At 41.1% G+C, this 18,531-nt stretch overlaps 1 protein-coding gene across 4 annotated transcripts in view; it reads right to left on the bottom strand.

Moving 5' to 3' along the window:
• The window catches only part of Svil (supervillin), a 172,458-nt gene that overhangs the window by 46,198 nt on the left and 107,729 nt on the right, over positions 1-18,531 (bottom strand). For 3 of the 4 annotated variants that reach the window (XM_013014723.1, XM_013014725.1, XM_013014724.1), the window contains exons 8-13: positions 13,707-13,741; positions 13,066-13,127; positions 12,258-12,397; positions 8,259-8,502; positions 7,306-7,882; positions 6,444-6,654 (exon numbers count right to left, since the gene is read on the bottom strand). In XM_013014723.1, the coding sequence (XP_012870177.1) occupies positions 6,444-6,654; positions 7,306-7,882; positions 8,259-8,502; positions 12,258-12,397; positions 13,066-13,127; positions 13,707-13,741 (1,269 nt within the window). The remainder of the gene's footprint in view (positions 1-6,443; positions 6,655-7,305; positions 7,883-8,258; positions 8,503-12,257; positions 12,398-13,065; positions 13,128-13,706; positions 13,742-18,531) is intronic. The other variant, XM_013014726.1, reaches the window with a different exon arrangement.

The following is an 18,531-nucleotide window of genomic DNA, read 5'->3' as shown; positions in this document are numbered from 1 at the left end:
TTCTTTCTGATGGAGGCATAGAATTCCATTGTGTATATATACCACATTTTCTTGATCCATTCATCTTCTGAGGGACATCAGGGTTGGTTCCATATCTTAGCTATGGTGAATAATGCTGTGATAAACATAGTTGTGCTGGTAGCTTTAGTGTGGTCTTGTCTGTGATCATTTGGGTAAATGCCCAAAAGTGGGATTGTTGGGTCATAGGGGAGCTCTAGGTGGAGTCTTTTGAGGAACCTTCATACTGCTTTCCAAAGTGGTTGAACAAGTTTACACTTCCACCAACAATGCAGTAAGGTTCTCTTCTGTCCACATCCCCTCCAGCATCTGTTGTTATTAGAGTTCTTGATTATAGCCATTCTAACTAGGGTGATGTGGAATTCTCAGTGTTGTTTTGATTTGCATTTCTTTTATGGCTAGAGAAGTTGAGCATTTCTTCATATGTTTATTGGCCATTCTTATTTCCTCTTCAGAGAAGTCTCTCTTTAAGTCTTTAGCCCATTTGTTAATTGGGAAGTTGTTTCTCTGAGGATTTGTTGTTGGGGAATTTAATTTTTTGAGTTCTAAGTATATTTTAGATATGAGACCCTTGTCCATTGTGTGGCTAGTGAAGATCTCCCAATCCGTGGGCTTTCTATTGATCTTGCTAGCAATGTCCTTTGCCATGCAGAAGCTCTGCAGTTTCATGCAATCCTATTTATTGCTGACTATTTTCTTCTCCATTCCAGTAACAGAGGTTATCTAATGGCTCATCTGCTAAGTTTCCTGATTCCAGTCAATGTTTGTAATAGAGGCTGGGTGATAAAGTGATACTGTGATAAAAGTTCTTGTACTTATTTTTGGTGGCTCTGTGGATGGAACCCAGGGCTTTGCCCTTGCAAGGCTGTTCTATCACTGATCTACATCCTTGATGCCATGTGATAAAAGTTTTGTTAGGCAAATAAGAAAATAAATTATGAGCCAGGTACAATGGCTCATATCTGTAATTCTAGCTACTCAGGAGCATGAGCTCAGGTGGAGCATGATTTGAAATGATCCAATGCAAGAAATTTAAGACTCTTTTTAACAGAAAGAAAAGCTGGGAAGGCTGGTATACATACATCATCCCAGATATAAGTGGAAGAGCAAATAGGGTGGTCAAAGCAAAAAAATGAGACTCCATTTCAAAAAAAACTAGGGCAAAAAGGGGTGCAGATATGGCTCAAGTGGTAAAATGCCTCTCCAGCAAGCCCAAGTCCCTGAGTTCAAACACCAACGTTGTCAAATAAACAACACAAAAACAAATGTACATATAAGTTAAACATGCTATTTATTCTATCAAATAACAGAAAGTAAGGCATGAAGAAAAGGACTCCCTAAAGGAGGCAGGAGATTTGAACTTTGAAAGCTTCCCAAACTCCTTTCTCTTTCGATTATGTGGCAGCAGATCTCGTGCCCATTCTATAAACTGGCATAAAGCTGCCTTATCTAACCAAGCAGGTACACACAGACCAAGATCCCCTTTAGTCCTAAATTATGTAATTCTTTGGGGTATGGTAGTGCATGCTTGTAATCCTAACTAGTAAGGAGGCAATAGCAGGAGGACTGTGGTTTAAGGACAAAGTATGAAGCACAGAAACGGTGGGACAAAGGGTGAACCAATTCAGCAGTGATACCCACTAGACACTATGTTGGAAATGAACTATATAACCTGGCAGGGGAGAGGGGGTCAGTAGGGAAAAACAAAGAAAATGAGGGAGGAGGTGACACTGTTCAAAAAGAAATTTCGGGCTGGGAAGGTGGCTCAGTGGTACAGTGCTTGCCTAGCCTGCATGAGGCCCTGGGTTCGATTCCTCAGCACCACCACGTAAAAAAGCTGGAAGTGGCGCTGTGGCTCAAGGCGTAGAGCACTAGCCTTGAGCTGAAGAGCTGAGAGGCAAGTGCCCAGGCCCAGAGTTCAGGCCCCACAACAAAAATAAATAAATAAATAAATACATATACTCATTATCTGACTTAGGTAACTGTAATGCCATCACCTTTATAATAAAAACGGGGACAAAGTACAAAATCCTACCTTAAAATAAATTAAAAATAAAAGGACTGTGAGGCGACATAGTTCAAGTGGTAGAGGGCTTGCCTAGTATGTGTGAAACCCTGAGTTCAATTTCTAGCGCACACACACACACACACACACACACAAATAGGAAATTTAATGTATTTTTACAAAGTTTAATGGCATACTGTATGCTAGTTTATATACTTGAACTCAGAATTTAAATTCCTTTACATGTTTTCTTTTGCCTTTCATATTGGATAATACCTAATATTTACTCTTGTAATTATTTTGAATGAAGCAGTGCTATTTTAATAAGATAAAAAATCAACTGATTAAAAGAATGAATTAGTATTTGCTTTTCTATATTAGGGCTTTCAAGGATCTCAAAGCACCAACTAATGATACTTAAAAATTAAGATGCCAATACTTTAACCCCCGTGAATAAATACTTCCAAGTCATTCTTTGGTGAAGGAAGCACTTATGTCATTGATATGCTCTTTACAAACTCACCTCCCACTTCACCTTTGAATCAGAACACTGGTACTCATTTTCACTAGCTCAGTTAGACTGAATTCCAAATGATTTAAGACAAAAAGAAATCATCTTTACCCCATGAGTTGGGGTTATTAAAAATACGGCGCTACAGTCACTGAGGTGCTCTTCAGAATGAAGGTCTCAAGGAATCAGAGGCTTAGCAGGAAGCTCACACCTGTAATTCTAGCTACTTAGGTGGGTGAGATCTGAAGATTGCAGTTGGAAGCCAGCCAGGGCAGAAAAGTCTATTAGTTGCTTATCTCTTATTAACCAGCAAAAATCCAGAAGTGGCTCTATGGCTCCAGTGATAGAACATGAGTCTTGAAAGAACAGGAGCTTGAAGCCCTGAGTTCAAGTCCCAGTACTGATGTGCACACCACACCAGCCCTGGTTGGCTAAGAACTGTGATTCTTAGATCACAATCTCAGCCTTCTGAGTAGCTAGGATTACAGGTGTGAGCAACCTGGCACAGCTAAGCCTTCCTCTTTCAAGAAACTTCTGGCTTTCTTATCCTGCTTTCTCAGGATGGCTTTGGAAGCCTTCTTCCATTCATCTAGATGTGCTGCTGGCAGTATTGTCACTGGAGTCTTCTGAAGACCACAGAGGGACAAGCCAATGTGGGAGACACAACTTCCATTATGCCACAGGGTACTTGTGCTCACACTCAGCCTCTGAGTACAATTGATCAATAATCCTAGCAGCTACTCAGGATGCTGAAATCTGGGGATCTTGGTTTGAAGCCTGGACAGGAAAGTCTCTGAGGCTCTTAAATACAATTAACCACCAAACACCCAGAAATAGAGCTGTGGTCCAAGTGGCAGAGTTCCAGCTATGAGTGAACAAGCTAAGGGCTAGTACCCAGGCCCTAAGTTCAAGCCCCAGTACCAGCACACGTGCAAAAAAATCCATAAATAAGTTCAAAGGAACATGCAGTACAACTCAAATATATTAGTCATGTCCCTTTAGATTTCCCACTTGGCATGTGACAAGCTTGGAGAGTAGAAGATCTTTCCAGATGTGCTCTCTTCTTCAATGCCACAGCCTTCCAGCTCACCACAGGCAGCCCTGCACTGGACAGTGGAAAGGTCTGGGCTGACACATGGCAAATTCCTCCATGCAAAGCCAACAACTGTCAGTGCTTTTAACATCTGCCAAGTCCAAGTGCTATTTGTGATGCTGAGAAGCTGGCATCTGCTTAGTCTGAGGCTATGAGTGGCAATGCCTTAGCCTATTAACCCCATGGACTGGCCTGGGGCCAAAACAACATGTGCTAAGCAGGCTGCTGGGGGAAAAGGTCTACTGTCACAGCCCACACTCTGCAGCAGGAATTTGGGCCCTGGAGCCCAGCTCAGTTAGAACAAGTTTTTCAAGCTCTTGATAGGTGGGGTTGGGTCAAATATGGGATAGGCAAATCATGTGTCTCTGTTTGTTCCATTTAGAATTTTCTCTCATTTCAAAAATATATAGGCAGCTCATGAATTTCAGATAGAGCTAAACAACACTAAAAACAGCTTAGACCTTGGATAGGTTGAAGTTCATTAATATACCTTTTGTTTTAAATTGTATTTACTTGGTGCCTGTTGGGTTGGAGGTGTAACTCAAGTGGTAGAATGCCAACACTCAAGCTGAGTAAGAACACAAGGCACTGAGTTCAAGCTCCAGAACACACACACACACACACACACACACACACACAAAGACTTGTGACATTAATATGTCCCACTGGAATTTTAACTCAGGAAAATTTCTTGAAATATAAAACATTTGAACTCAGATAAATGCTATTTACCTGATATCAATACTTGTGTCTCTGGGATAAAGCCTGGTAGAGAAGATCCTGGTGCCAGGGCATACCAGACTTGTTTCCTTGATTCAAGATTCTACTTTTCCTATTTGATTCAGCCCTTTTCCCTTCCCCCACTACCCTCAGCCTGGGAAGTCTCATTTACTGTGCATTGCAAACAAATTAGCCATGACGCATTAATTTGTAAGTGAAAAAAATGGCTATTGAGTATCTTATGAATAATGTTCAAAAGTTTGGCTTGAAAAATAGAATTTTCGTTGTGATTTGACATACAGTCTTTAGTAACTTGAAAGGTATCTAGAAAAATCAAGAGTACCCAGTGCTTGACAAAAGAAGAGACCATCTGTTTGGTAGAAGGTGCCAGGGGTCCATGCTGGCAGACCTTTAGGAACACACAGTGCCAACAGTTCTGATCATTATATCTGTGAGTTGAAGTGACTTTCATTCCTTCTTATTACTATGGCATTGTCGGCAGCTTTACTTAACTGTGGCTAAAGATCAACAAGGAATACAACATCCTGAAAATAATGAGTTGCTAGTGTCTGTATCTACCCTCTTAAAGAGAATCTCTCAGTCCTATGTCATTCTTTCAATGAAACAAGACTATAGTGTTATTTGATACTCAAATATAAGCATTCATGCTATTATCTGATATAAAATTGTGTAGTTCTGTGGAGAGGGCTTTCATAGCATGAGCAAAGTTAGAAGGAAAGAAGGAAGGGAGGGAGGGAGGGAGGGGGGGAGGGAGGAAGGAAGGAAAAGAAAAGAAAGGAAGAAAAAAGAGAGGACGGAAGGAAGGAAGAGCAAGACAGAAAGAATGAAGAAGAGAAAAAGAAAAAGAAAAGAGAAAGTGAGAGAAGGAAAGAATGGAAGGAAGGAAGGAGAATTTCTACATGCTCTTCAGAAGTCACCCAGCCCACTTTCTGTAAAATCAACTGAATTTAAGATTCTAATCCCAGAGATGCAATCGTATATATGAATTGGTCTTCAACTTCTATATTTATTTGACACAGTCACACACAAATGGCTTGTGTACTCAATTTGAACCATGTATCTCTGAAAAGAAAAAATTAAGTTCTCACCTCTCATCACTAGATAAAGTGATTCACTAGATTTAGTGAAAAATAAGAAACAGGCGCCAGTTGTCCATAGCTCACATGTGTAATCCTAGCTACTCAGGAGGCTGAGATTTGTGATTGTGGTTTGAAGCTAGCCCAGATAGAAAAATCTGTGAGACTCTCATTTCCAATTAACCTCCCAGTGCCAGAAGTGGACCCGTGGTAAGTGGTAAAGTGCTAGCCTTGAGCAAAACCGCTCAAAGTCAGAGCCTAGGGCCTGAGTTTAAGCCCTACAACGGGCACAAAATGTAAAGAAACAAGAGAAAGAGTAAGGGAAAGAAAGAAAGAAAGAGTAAGGGAAAGAAAGAAAGAAAGGAAGGAAGAAAGGAAGGAAGGAAGGAAGGAAGGAAGGAAGAAAGGAAGGAAGGAAGGAAGGAAGGAAGGAAGAAAGGGAGGGAGGGAGGGAAGGAGGGAGGGAGGGAGGGAGAGACAGGAAGGAAGGAAGGAAGGAAGGAAGGGAGAGACATGAAGGAAGGAAGGAAGGAAGGAAGGAAGGAAGGAAGGGAGAGACATGAAGGAAGGAAGGAAGGGAGGGAGGAAGGAAGGAAGGAAAGAAAGAAAGATAGAAAGAGAAGAAGGAAAGATTAGAAATGGGGAAAGAAAGATAAAGATGAGGACAATAAACAAGTGAATCCTCTTTTCTTTTTTGGACAGGAACTCAGCTCAGGCCAGAACTAGTGATCCTCCTGCCTCTTAGCTCTGCCTCTTAGTACTGAGATTAGAGACTTGTACCACCATCCCAACTTAATGATGCTTTTCGGTTTGTTTCCTCCTCTGGGTCTGGTCCTAGCATTTCTCAACCAGGTGTGAGACAACTGCAGTTCATGGTCAAAAACTTGAACATCCCAGAATCATCCTATCACAGCATCTGTCCAAACTATGATTTCATCTCCTTAGATGAAATGCAATGTAATGAATGAATAATTACTTCCAGTCATTATCTCTTCTTACCTCTCTTTAATTGACATGGTTTTACTAGAGGAATCAAGTATGACCTCTCCGATGGGTGCTTTGATCTCTCCGGTAGCAAACATCGCACACGGACTCTTGTAATATTTCTGTAGTGTTTCTGAAGGATCTTGCTGCTTCCAGGCCCCTGTGCCTGAAGTCTTCCCCTCAGTTGTCCCTGTCTGCTCAGAAGCCAGCTCTTCGCATTCAGCTACTTGGGGAAGAAAAAGTGATAATCACCACTATCATGATCATGATCATCATCTGATATACACATACACACATACACACACATCCAAAGTTTGCCACTGAAGTGTAACCTGTGGACACGTGTCAGGTCACCCAGGCCACCTGGATTTACGAAACCTGGGGCACCAGAGAAAACTAGACTTTTTAGGGGATTGCTCCACAACAGACCACAGAAAGAGGAGTAGATTTCTATTAGAAAAGCTTACAACTGGAAAGCAGGCATGTAGAGAGAAATCAGATTGGTTCAAGCCCTTATTCCCTGTGCCTAGCATATGCTAGAATCTTTAGGCCATTAACTTACAAGAGGTGCTAACAGAGTTAATACCTGAAAAGCTATTGTGTGAGTTAAAGTCATTTAAAACCCTTATCAAAGTATTTAAACAGGACCAGAGGGAGAAAATGGGGGTGAACAAAGGAAGGGTGACTTTGACCAAGAAGCAATGTACTCATAACCTTACTGATGGAATTGTAACCCCTTTTTACAACTACTTAACAACAGCAATAATAATTTATTTTTAAAAAGAGAAGTGTTTAAGGAAGCACAGTAACATGCAATAAAACAAGTAGGAACTAAATCCCTATTGTTTTGGAAAACATAGGTAAAGTTATAATTTACCTTTGAGTGAAAATCTCCTTTTGGTGATGCTCTCCTCATCTACCTTCTCTTCAAAGGGTGGCCTGTCCTTCACATCCAAGTTACCCTGGGTGCTGATTTTAGCTGTGGAAAATTTCTTTGGTTCATCGCCAAGGTGGGTGACAGGAGTACTAGCTAGTTCCAGGCTTTCTTTCCTTGGTAGAGCACATTTCTGTTCCCTCTGGCTGTCTGCTTCCCTCACCCGACTGGGGCCAGGGTAGGAGGCTTCCACTTCCTCAAAGGACTCGTATGTTTTTATATTACTTTCTGCAGATGTCAAAAAACTCTTGTTTTCTGATTCTCCAAATTCTCTCAGCATTCCTCTGCTCCCACTGTTTTCTCCCAAAGACTGCCAAGCTGGTGATTTCAGAATGCTTCTAACTGGAGAGTCTGAATTTTCCACGGAAGAGGGCAATTTACCCTCGGTGGCACTTGCATTGTTGTCAGCTGATGGCTTTGTCCGGAGCTCCCCGGCATATGTAGGGGTGACTGCAGAGGCCATGGTTGACACAGATGTGTTCACAGTGGGGGTAAAAGAGATGAGCTTCCCACTTTGTACCTGGGAGGACACAGGTGGTAAAGTAAAAACAGATGGAAAAACATGATATGTAAACGTCCTGGCGCTGGGATTTGGTCTAGACTTGTCTATACTTGGGTCTATAATAAATTGCCAACCAGACTTTCGGGGGAGAGGGGGTTGCAGGTTGTACCTATGATCTTTTCTCTCCAAAGCAGACTCAGTCCAGGTGATTGCATAACCAAATTATGAAAACAAAGAGAAGCATACCTGGCCTGGTTATTCTAAGGGATGGAATGATTTCTAAATTACCCATTAGTAAGTAACCCATAATTAGGTCTCAAATCTGACAGCAACACTGTGCTGCTGTTATTTTAAGAACAAGCACACAACTAGAATAAGATGACAGGGTACTTGCCTGTTCCACCTCTCCGAGGGTGACCGGCTGAGTTTGGTAGCGAGCATTCATTCTTCTCTGCTTCATGTCTATTCTCTTTCGGGTAGAAATGGCTTTTGAGACGGGCTGGGACAATTTGTTAAACAAGGCCAACTTCTCTACTAAACTCAGAGTGGAGGAATCAGGTTCTCCTGGTTCAGTAAAATCTTTGCCCTCATTTGCCTGTTCCTTGGCTAAAGCCTTTTGGTGAGCAGATGCCTGTAATCTGAAAAAGAAAAGAACAGGGAAAAAAAAAGAAGTCAGCTACACCGCTACAGACTAAAAACCGACCACTAACATTACATATTTCCCTTAATTTTGCAAAAGGCTTACTTTTCCCTACTTAATCTTAAGACAAGGTAAGCAATTACTTAGTGTAAATAAGACAGCAAACAGTGAGCTTGGGATACTAGCATTGCTGATCTTAGAAGCGAATTTTTAAAAAATTGGAGTATTTTTCTAAAAAGAAATTTCCTAATTAAGGAACCAAAGTCAACTTGGAGATCATAATGAATGTCTTCAGGAAGCCAAAGGTACTGCCTAGGCCATAGTTGGACATTCTCTAAGATGTGCTGCAGGGGTGATCTATTTTAAATATTTAGAAAAAAATATAGTCATTGATCAAGCACATAATCTGCAACACAATCTTTCCATTTTTACTTTCAAAATATAATTTTTTTTTTTGGTCAATCACGGGGACTGAACTCTGGGCCTGGGCGCTGTCCCTCAGCTCTTCAGCTCAAGCCTAGCGCTCTACCACTTGAGCCACTACTCCACTTCCGGCTTTTTCGGCTTATATGGTGCTGAGGAATTGAACCCAGGGCCTCATGCATGCAAGGCAAGCACTCTACCACTGAGCCACCTTCCCAGCCCTAAATGGTATAATTTTCATTTCATTTCTTCAGTATAGCATTTTCTCTCTATCAGTTTTTTAAAAGGTACTTAACTCTAAATCCCAGTACCTTTGAAAAGTGGTCAAAGTTTTAGGTGAATATAAATCACTCCTACTATGGCTGGGGATGTAGCTCAGTGATAGGAGGCTTGCATAGCATGCTCAAGGCCTTGGGTAGTACTAGTGAATAATAACAAATCCTTCCAATTTCCAGTCAGAAGAGAAGGAAGGCTTTTAGTTTATGTGGTCAATGTGAATCTTGAAAAGACTTCAACAAAATTCATTCTGCCATAGAAATCTCATTATATAGTCTAGAAAGAAGTATATTCTGCTTTCATGGTACACGCCTGTAATCCTAGCTAATCAGGAGACTGAGATCTGAGGATCTTGGTTCAAAGTCAGTCTGGGCAGAAAAGTCTGCGAGATTTATCTTATCTCCAATTAACCAGCACAAAAGCAAAAAAATGGAGCTGTGGCTCAACTGGTAGAGTACCAACTTTGAAAAAAAAAAGCTAAGGGAGAGCGAGACGGCCCTGAGTTCAAGCTCCAGGATCAGGAAAAAAAATCCACTGACTCCCAGGCTGTCCCAGAGCTCAGAGTCTTTTTGAGCATAGGTTATAACCAGCACAATGAAGACCTCGGGAACTTGGGACACTTCTGCAGTCTCATTTTCCCAACTATTTATTTCCTCAACCATTTCTACTTCTGGATTATACCAGTTACTCAGGAATTGTTATTTAATATCTTTGAATCTTATTTTTAGCCTTCATGTTTTGGCCCATAACAGCCAAACAAAGAAATATTTACATGCTCTAAAGACATAATATCAAAGCACTACAATTAAAAATCTAACAGCAAAATATCAACAATCAAACCCAAAATAGAACAGCATTATGTGGCTCTGAATTAGAAACAGAATTGTTTTAAATATGTATTTGTGTCCACATGTGTTTAATATATAACCGACTCTTATCAGAATTCCAGTGTACACATTAAGGTTCAATTTTCTGATTAGTCTTGAAGTGCTAGTGTTATGAAGATGAAAAATGAAATGTTTGAGGGATGACTGGTATGATGGAAAACAGAACCAAAACGAATGGGTAAGTAAGTTAGTGTCACTGCTCCTAACACATAATGTAAGCAGATGGACAATGTTTTCTCATGCAGGCAGACACAAAATGATCAGAAACTTGTACTACCACAAAACAAAATGCCATGTTTCAGAACACCACACTGACTTGTTTGTCAGACAAAGAGAAGGCATTCAAGTTTTTCACAGCAATATGTAGCCCAGTGGAGTGGCACTGGGTATGGCATGCAGCTATTATGTCCAGTACCTGGGAGGCTGTACAGCATTCTTAGCTACAGTGGGACTAGGAAGTCTCGCCATTCCAGGGTGGGTGACCCCAGAACACGATGCAGGGGTAGGCTCACTTTAAAAGCAATTGCCAAGGAAAAGATGTGGGGAGGGAAGTGAGCATCCACAGGAGAGAAGAAAAGAAGCATTAAAGAAAGCATAGTTTGAAATTCAGAAATGTTATCAAATATTTTAGCAAAAATGTTTCTTAACTAAGTTGAGAGCAAGAAAAACAAAAAACAAAAAACCCCACAACAACCTACACACAAACTTTGAAAGCAATTACCAGCTTAGGAAATCAGAGACAGAAGCTGCTCAGAGTAAATGGAATAGCCTTAAGAGTGGGGCTCAAAAAAGATTCATCTTTCAAATAAACACCCTAATTTTAAAAATAATATTAAAAAGCATGTTAGCTATCAGCAAATGATGTGCCCATGCTTTCAAATGTGTATTTTTTGGTGGTACTAGAGGTTTGCACTTTGTATTTGTTAGGCAGGTGATCTACCACTTGAGCCATATCTCCTGCCCTCAATCTACTTTTCTAAAACAATCATTATTTATTTCCAGGGGTGGTGGCTTATCTCTGTAATACGAGCTAAGGCTAGCCTAGGAAAAAAGTTTGAGATTCCATCTCAACCAATAAAAAAAAAAAGGCATTGTGGTTCACACTTGTCATCCTAGGTACTTGGGAAGCATAAATAAGAAAACTCTGGAACTAGCTGGCAGACAAAAAGTGAGAATCTCTTCAAAAAAATAACCAACGAAAGAAAAGCTGGGGCTTGCCTCAAGTGGTAAAGCACCTGCCTAGCAAACATAAGTTCATTAAATAAATAAGTAACTTTAAAATACACAGTTTTGCTTGGCCCAAGCAATCACCTTTGAAAATTACTTTGAAAAAGTCTGAACATACCAGACTATAGTGGTCCAAATGGATGTCCTGTATAGTTTGGAAAGTTACTCAATTGTCAATTACTTTTAAAAACATTTTTGGTGATTATCTATAAACAAAATGAACCTTTTTGTCTCCTAGAACTATGTCCTAATCTATTTATAGGCGCGAAGTCTAGGGTTTGCTTAAAAATCGTGCAGGAGGAAAGGGGGAATAGGTGAGGATAAAGATGAAGAAATACCAGCCAGGAATTGGCAAATTCTGAAGCTGAGGGTTCACTTTGCGTCATCTACTTTCATGCTTTACGCTTTTCATCACAAAAGAGATAAAACACAGCCAGATGTGGTGATGCTTATGTACAATCCCAGCTCCTTGGGAGGAGGAGACCAGAGGATTGCTCTGAGGAGGCCAGCCTAGGGAAAGTTAGCACAAGATCCTCTTTGCAAAACAAAGTAAAAGCACAAGGACTAGGGGTATGGCTCAAGTGGTACAGCACTTACCTGGCAAGTGAGAGGCCCAGAGTTCAATTCCCAGTACCCATCCCAGTACCCCCAACCCCCAGGGGAGAAAAAAAAAGAAGTAACAAGATAAAAAGAAAACCCAAACAGAATGCACGAGGAAAATAAACAATGAAACAATATCATTAGATGTTTCTTAGGAACTATGACAGGGAACACATCCCATTACAAAGATGGCAGTAGAGAAAATCTGGGAACATCAACCTCTCCATGGCATCAAGACAAAACATCTCGCTATCACTTCCTTTTCACTCACAACTCTCTAAATCCCTTTTCAGAAGGAAGCCATCACTGGCAGGGCCAGGAAAGCCCAGCGCAGACTCACGTGGCTGCAATGACCACTTCTTCAGTGGTGATGGGCTGGGTGTGTGATCTGTCCTGGAGCCGCCGTAGTCTTTGCTCCACGGCCGAGTTTCTCGAGCGTCTCCTTGGAACACTTTGTTCGTCAAATGATTTCTCCATTTCCTAACATGGGAAACATTGTGGAATCTTCACAAATCAGAGGAAAGAAATTTGGGGCAGCAAAAATATCTTTGTTCTTCCATAGGACTCACAGGAGGGGACACCAGTGATCCTGACTTGACTGGTCATTATCAGAATTGAACGCTTCCAGGCTGGGCAGTTGGGTGGTTAGTCAAAACAGAGTCAATGCTATAGTCTGGATTTCCAGTGAGTGCCCCCCGCTCCCCAAAGCTCATGTATAAAGCCAAAGCTTTTTTTTCACTTGGTATTATTGAGAGGGAATGGAACCTTTAAGAGGTTGGCATTTAGTGGGAGGTCTCAAGGTCACTGGAGGTGTGGCCTCAAAGGGGCCTGGGGGATTTCTGCCTCTTCTTTCTCTTTTATTCCTGGCCACTGTGAGGTAAACAGTTTCTTCTGACTTGTGCTCCTGCCATGATGTACTGCCTGGTCATGGGTCCAAAGCAACAGGTCCAACTGCTCAAAGACTGGCACCTCTTAAACCTTTCTTCTCTGTAAATTGACTACCTCAGGTACTTTGTTATGTTAGAGAACACTGACTAATTCAGGTGAGGGCATCTTGGAGCTCCTAGAAGTATGGGAAAATACCAGAGCCCCAGGGATCAGTCTTTCTGCTTTGGTGTTATTCTAACAAGCCTGTTCGCACTTCTTACCCTGAAAAGCAGCCTCTTGGCAGCAACACTTAGCTTGGCTCGTTCATCTACCTTTTCTTCATCTGTAAGAATCCATGAAATAAAAATGAAACATCATTAGAAAGTTTAATATTTCTGAGATGCAGATTTACCTGGGAAGCCCTCATATGTAAGAATAGGTGAACTGAAATGATTAAGGGGGAGTATTTTCTGTTTTTTCTTTTTTCTGTTCAATGAAAAGGTACTAATTCCCACCACAATTCAAATCAAGCTAAATCATACTGTGCCATTCTAGTTGGTGATTTTGTGCTACAATATTTGGCTAATGATGACTTTAAGAATAGACTGCACAAAAGGAACTGTTCTTACTGTTGAAGAACAGCAAGAAAAACCTGTTGGTTTTTGGTTCATTTTTTTGGGGTTCATTTTGTTCACTTTTTTGGTTGATTGGCTATTGTTCACTTAAAGATTCTGTTAGCTTCTATAACTATAAGGAAAGCTCAGATGAAAATTTTAACAAGGTTTTATTATATTTACAGAAAGGAAGCTTGAGGAAAAGAGATTTATAGGCTCTACAATCTTACTCACAAAGCTAAAGCTCTCATTATTTAAACAAAATCAAGATGGGATAAAAGAGAAGAAAAAGGAAAAGAGATACTTGCCCTCAACAGTTGGCATTTCTGAACTTGATGTATACCTAGAAAGACATTAGCAGATAGTAATAAAAGTTAGTGCTGGGAAGAAGAGCCACAAAGAAACATCCCATGGAAAACAACAGTCAAGCTGCAATGGTTCTCTCTCAGAGTGTATCACCTTGGTGTGAATACCACATAGAGTTATTAATGAACACTGTGGGATGAGTGAAGATACAATCCTAGTCACGTGCACACCCCGTGAAAGAAGCCAGGATGAGTTATTACACAGAGCTGATGAGAAACTGTTTTGATGAACCTTAACATTTCTATGAGTAGCATGGTAATATATAAAACCTTGAATACCACAAGTGGCCATTCATTATATGAATATAAAATACATGGAAAATCTGAAAGATATTTCATACAGATTCCAACTTAATAAGAACATGAAGAACCTATAAAAACAAAATTATAGTTGACAAGTGAGTACAATTTAAAACCATACTGTTGGAAAAGTCTACCTTCTTTGAAAATACACTTAAATAAGCCCAATAACCATCCTTTTGAGATTAGTGGAAGAAGTTTGGAATCATCAATGTCCCATATGATTGTTAGGGTGGTAAGAATCCTTCCGTCTCTTTTATGTTCCTAGACCACAGAACTACATGTATGCATGCCTACCGATCTGATTCCTTTCGTTCTGCTGAGGTTATAGGTTGAGTTCTAAATCTCTCGGAAGTTTTTCTACTTTCACCAGGAGAAAAATAGCGTCTTGGTTTCCGGGACCCTCTCTCCTGTTCCATACTGGTAGACAAGTTAACGCCTTCAGTTGATCTCTCAACCCGTGATTGGCTTTTAGAATCAGAAGACAGAGAATGTGCAGTAAGGAAGTGGAAAGATAGAGAAAGAGAAGAAAGCAAAGGTTTATGCGTCTCAGTGGGTCAAGGCACAAGTGATTAGATCTCTCTGCATCCCTCTATCATGCACACACGGAGGTGGAACATTCCACAGACCCACTTACTCCTCTACTTTTCCATTAGTAGGCACAAGCCAAGTGGTAGTTGGTGAGCCATTTCCTTATAGTCAGCCCTTCACACATTTGTGAGCTAAGCTAATGCTTCAGTGCACCACACGACACGAGTTGAGTAGAAAACCATTCTGCCAAAGACGTGCAAGGGACACACCAGGAAAAGGTTGGAAACATCACCTACAGTTCAGGTTTCTTGCTGGCTCTGGCAGACTCCAGAAATGCATTTCGGAGCTGGGCAACAGAGACTTTTGTGTCCAGCACGGCTGCTTCTGCACAGGTGCCTGCAGCCTTGGAGGTTGGTAGCTCCAGCTCGCGCTTTGAGGCTGGATCCTTCTGTCTTAAAGCCTGGAGCTGAGGGGGACCCATGTAATCAGATAGCGAGCGGGTAAGGACCTTGTGCTTCCTTGGAGAGGCTTTCTTTGGGTGATGGGTCAACGTGGCATCTTGAGATACAGGCTCACTCTGAACATACAGAACCATCTCACTCCGGCTTGTTCTCTCAGCAGGCTCGTGCTGAGCTTGTGGTTCCTTGTGATGCTCTAAGGTGACAGTGCTAACGACGAGCTTACCTAAGTTTTCGTTGTGAGGGGAATCTTGGAAGCTCATTCCAATTCCATCCTTTAAGGTAACGATCGTTTTATGGCTCTTCTCAGGTGCTTCAGAGAAGGGCGCATCTTCTGCTTTTGACTCACAAATATGGAGGGCTGGAACATCCCTTGGCTCACCTTCTAGAATCTTCAATGTGGGAGGATTTATGACATCCAAAGTGGCTGATCCCACCCAGCTGCTTTCAGACACATGTTCTGGGGTTTCTGTAGTTACCAACTTGACAGTGTGGATGGGATTTTCTGGCTGGACACAGCCACGGCTAAGCTGTTGCCCAGAGCTCACTGCTTTGCTCATGACCCTGTCAAAGGCGGAATTTTCTGACTGAAAGGACAGATAATGGACTGGCACTGGTTGATGTCTCCTCTGAGTTAATGGCTCGGAGGCGAGTTCGGGGCTGCTGCGAGCACTCTCCTCTTTCACCAATTTTTCTCTAACTTTAACTCTTGAAGAAAGAAAAAGGGTTTAAGTTGCAAAGTGCAGTCCCTGCTGAAGAAGGAAGCATGCACATATGACAAGTTATCAGTGGAAATCAACTCAAAGAGAAGAACTTACACACGCACAAAAGCATAATGGTATTTAATGTAAACACTCAATCCTTGCCAGATAAAAGGATTGAGGATTAACTTTCCAAATTTGCCAGTGTGTTGCAAAACTAACTCTATCCTTCATGAAGCTTAGAAAGGCCAGACCCTGCCTTGGGGGAGAATGCATTTCTTTTGACTAAACCAATATCCAGAAGAAAGAAAAATTCATTATGAACACCACCGTTAAGCATTAATGTGCATGCACAAGACATGGACCTGGATATGGATTCTGGGGTTAGTGGCGGGAGACTTCCAAGGAAACGTAGAATTATTAATTAAATGTTGGGATTTCAATGATTCCTAGAAATGTAAGGGTATTTGTGATTAGGCATGATTGAGCTAAAGATACGATAATCACCTCTCTCTCGAAGCACTCAAACTTTCATGCAATGCTGAGTATATTTATTTACTCATGACAGGTGAGTAGTTGGGAGTCCTTGGTATAATGAGCATCAACACAGTATTAGAGGCAAAAGTACTGTTGAGAGAATTAATAAACATTTCCCGTCCATTCCCTCTGGAACTGCTGTTATACTCATAGTTAAAGAGCAATCCAGAAAGAGATTGTTCTTTGCTGTTTCTAGCTACTTAAATACTTCAAAAGCTTTTGTCCAACACTGCAGAAGAAAATTAGCCAGGAGTCGGGCTCTAGGATCTTAAAAGTCTTAGAGAACTTACCTGTCCTTCTTAAGTGTCCGGTACTTTACCTTTTTACACAGAAATAGTAGTGGGCTGGGAATGTAGCTCAGTGGTAGACAACCTGCCTAACAGGTATGAAGTGCGGGTTCCATCCCCAGCACAGCAGAAAGAGAAAATAAAATAAAGCAAGCAAAATCCAACAAGCTGGGTACCAGTGGCTCATTTGTATAATTCTAGTGACTCAGGTGGTTGGCTTATGGAGAGTCTCTGTTCAAAGTCAAGCTGAGCAGAAAAGTCTACTACATTCCATCTTCAGAATAACAAGTAAAAAGCCAGGCTAGAGGTGTGGTGGAAGTGGTAGAATGCCAGCTAAACTAGGAAGCCAAGCAGGTGTGAGGGTCTTAAGTTCAAAACTTCAGGATTGCCAGCAACAACAAACCAGCAGTGCCAAAAGATAAAGGGATGTTGGCAAAGCACATGGCTTACTGCTTAGCAAAGAGTGCACAATCCTTAGTGTTAGCTGCTTCTTTTATTTTTTGAAATATTATGTAAAAGGGGAGCCATTCAAATAGAATGGACTACTGATTAGGTAGGTAAGAAGGCTTACTAGGCACTGTGGCTCAGATCTGTAATCCTAACTACTCTGGAGGCTGAAATCAAAGTCAGTCTGAACAGCAAAGTCTAAGAGACTCCATCTCCAATTAACCAGCAAAATGCTGGACTGCAGGTGTGGCTCAAGTGGTGGAGCACTAGCCATAAGCCATAAAACTGAGCAAGAACACAAAGCCCTCAGTTCAGGTAGACACAGTTGTTGTTGTTTTTTTAATTAAAAAAAGGCATTTGGAGAGGGGGAAATTATTTCTTGGGGGAAATGCAGAACTTTCATCTTACTTAACATGACTCCATAAAACTAATTAATTATTTATGACAAATGGTTTATGGAATAGAACAGGGCCTTTAGAGACAAGATTGTTTTTTGGATAAAATACAAAAACAAAAACAAAATAATGTCCTTTGTTTTCAGACAGAGTACCTGGATACTTCATTAAAAAAAATAATCCAAGACACACACAAAGGGGGTTACTACGAACATTTTATGGGGGAAAAAGAAGCATTCTGATAATTATTTTCTCCTGCACCATTTTAATACCAGCCAATGTTGGAGGTTTTCATATTTGCAATCTTTGTTAATCAAGAGAAGGCTTAGACACAGTCACGTTCTCTTGTGGAATGTGTGCCTCTCATAACAGACAATCTCAGTGCTGTTCTTGTCTGAGAATAAATTCACTGTTAGAAAAACTGAGACCTTGCCTGTTTGTCCTCTAATGATTCACTCATTCTTATTTTTTCTGCCCCTCCTTGCCTCCTTTCTTAAAATTGAAATGACTGGGGGTTTTGTCTGCTTTTTTTAACCATTGAAAATTAAGTACTGTTTTCATGTCAAGGAGACTTGAAAACACAGGACACTGGCTAAAGGGGACACGGGCTGGGTAGTGAGATTCAGCCATAAGAGGTCTAATAAGGCACTCACTACTGCCCCCAACTGGCCAGTTCTATGTGAACTGGTGAGAAAGGAGGAAAGCATGAGATTTGGTAGGATTAGGAAAGGGGATACCAGGAAAGAGAAAAACTGCCAGCATTATTGGTTAGACAATGGGAGGAGAAAAGCCTATGATCAGAAAAAAACTTCCTTTTGAACATGTGATTTTCAAATGCACTGCCATTATTTTAAAAAGTGTAAGAGGAGAGAGTCAGTATTAGCCAGGCAAGTCAGAAGGAAAGTAGCAAAGCATCCATTGAACACAAGCCACAGAATTTCAACTGGAGAGGTACCTGGAAGGCCAGTTGATAAGTGAAGGTGTGTCCCCTTCGGAATCTTTCTGGAGAAACCACTCATGTTTGGGCTTCCCTGTACTACCATGTACAAAAAATAAAACTTCAGGTAATTTCTGTTCAAATGTCAACATACACACAGACTTTATTATTATAA

The sequence above is a fragment of the Dipodomys ordii genome, unplaced genomic scaffold, assembly GCF_000151885.1.
Source record: "Dipodomys ordii isolate 6190 unplaced genomic scaffold, Dord_2.0 Scaffold24, whole genome shotgun sequence".
NCBI classification, from domain to species: Eukaryota; Metazoa; Chordata; class Mammalia; order Rodentia; family Heteromyidae; genus Dipodomys; species Dipodomys ordii.
The sequence above is the reverse complement of the archived record's forward strand: the minus strand, read 5'-3'. Positions and strand labels throughout refer to the sequence as shown.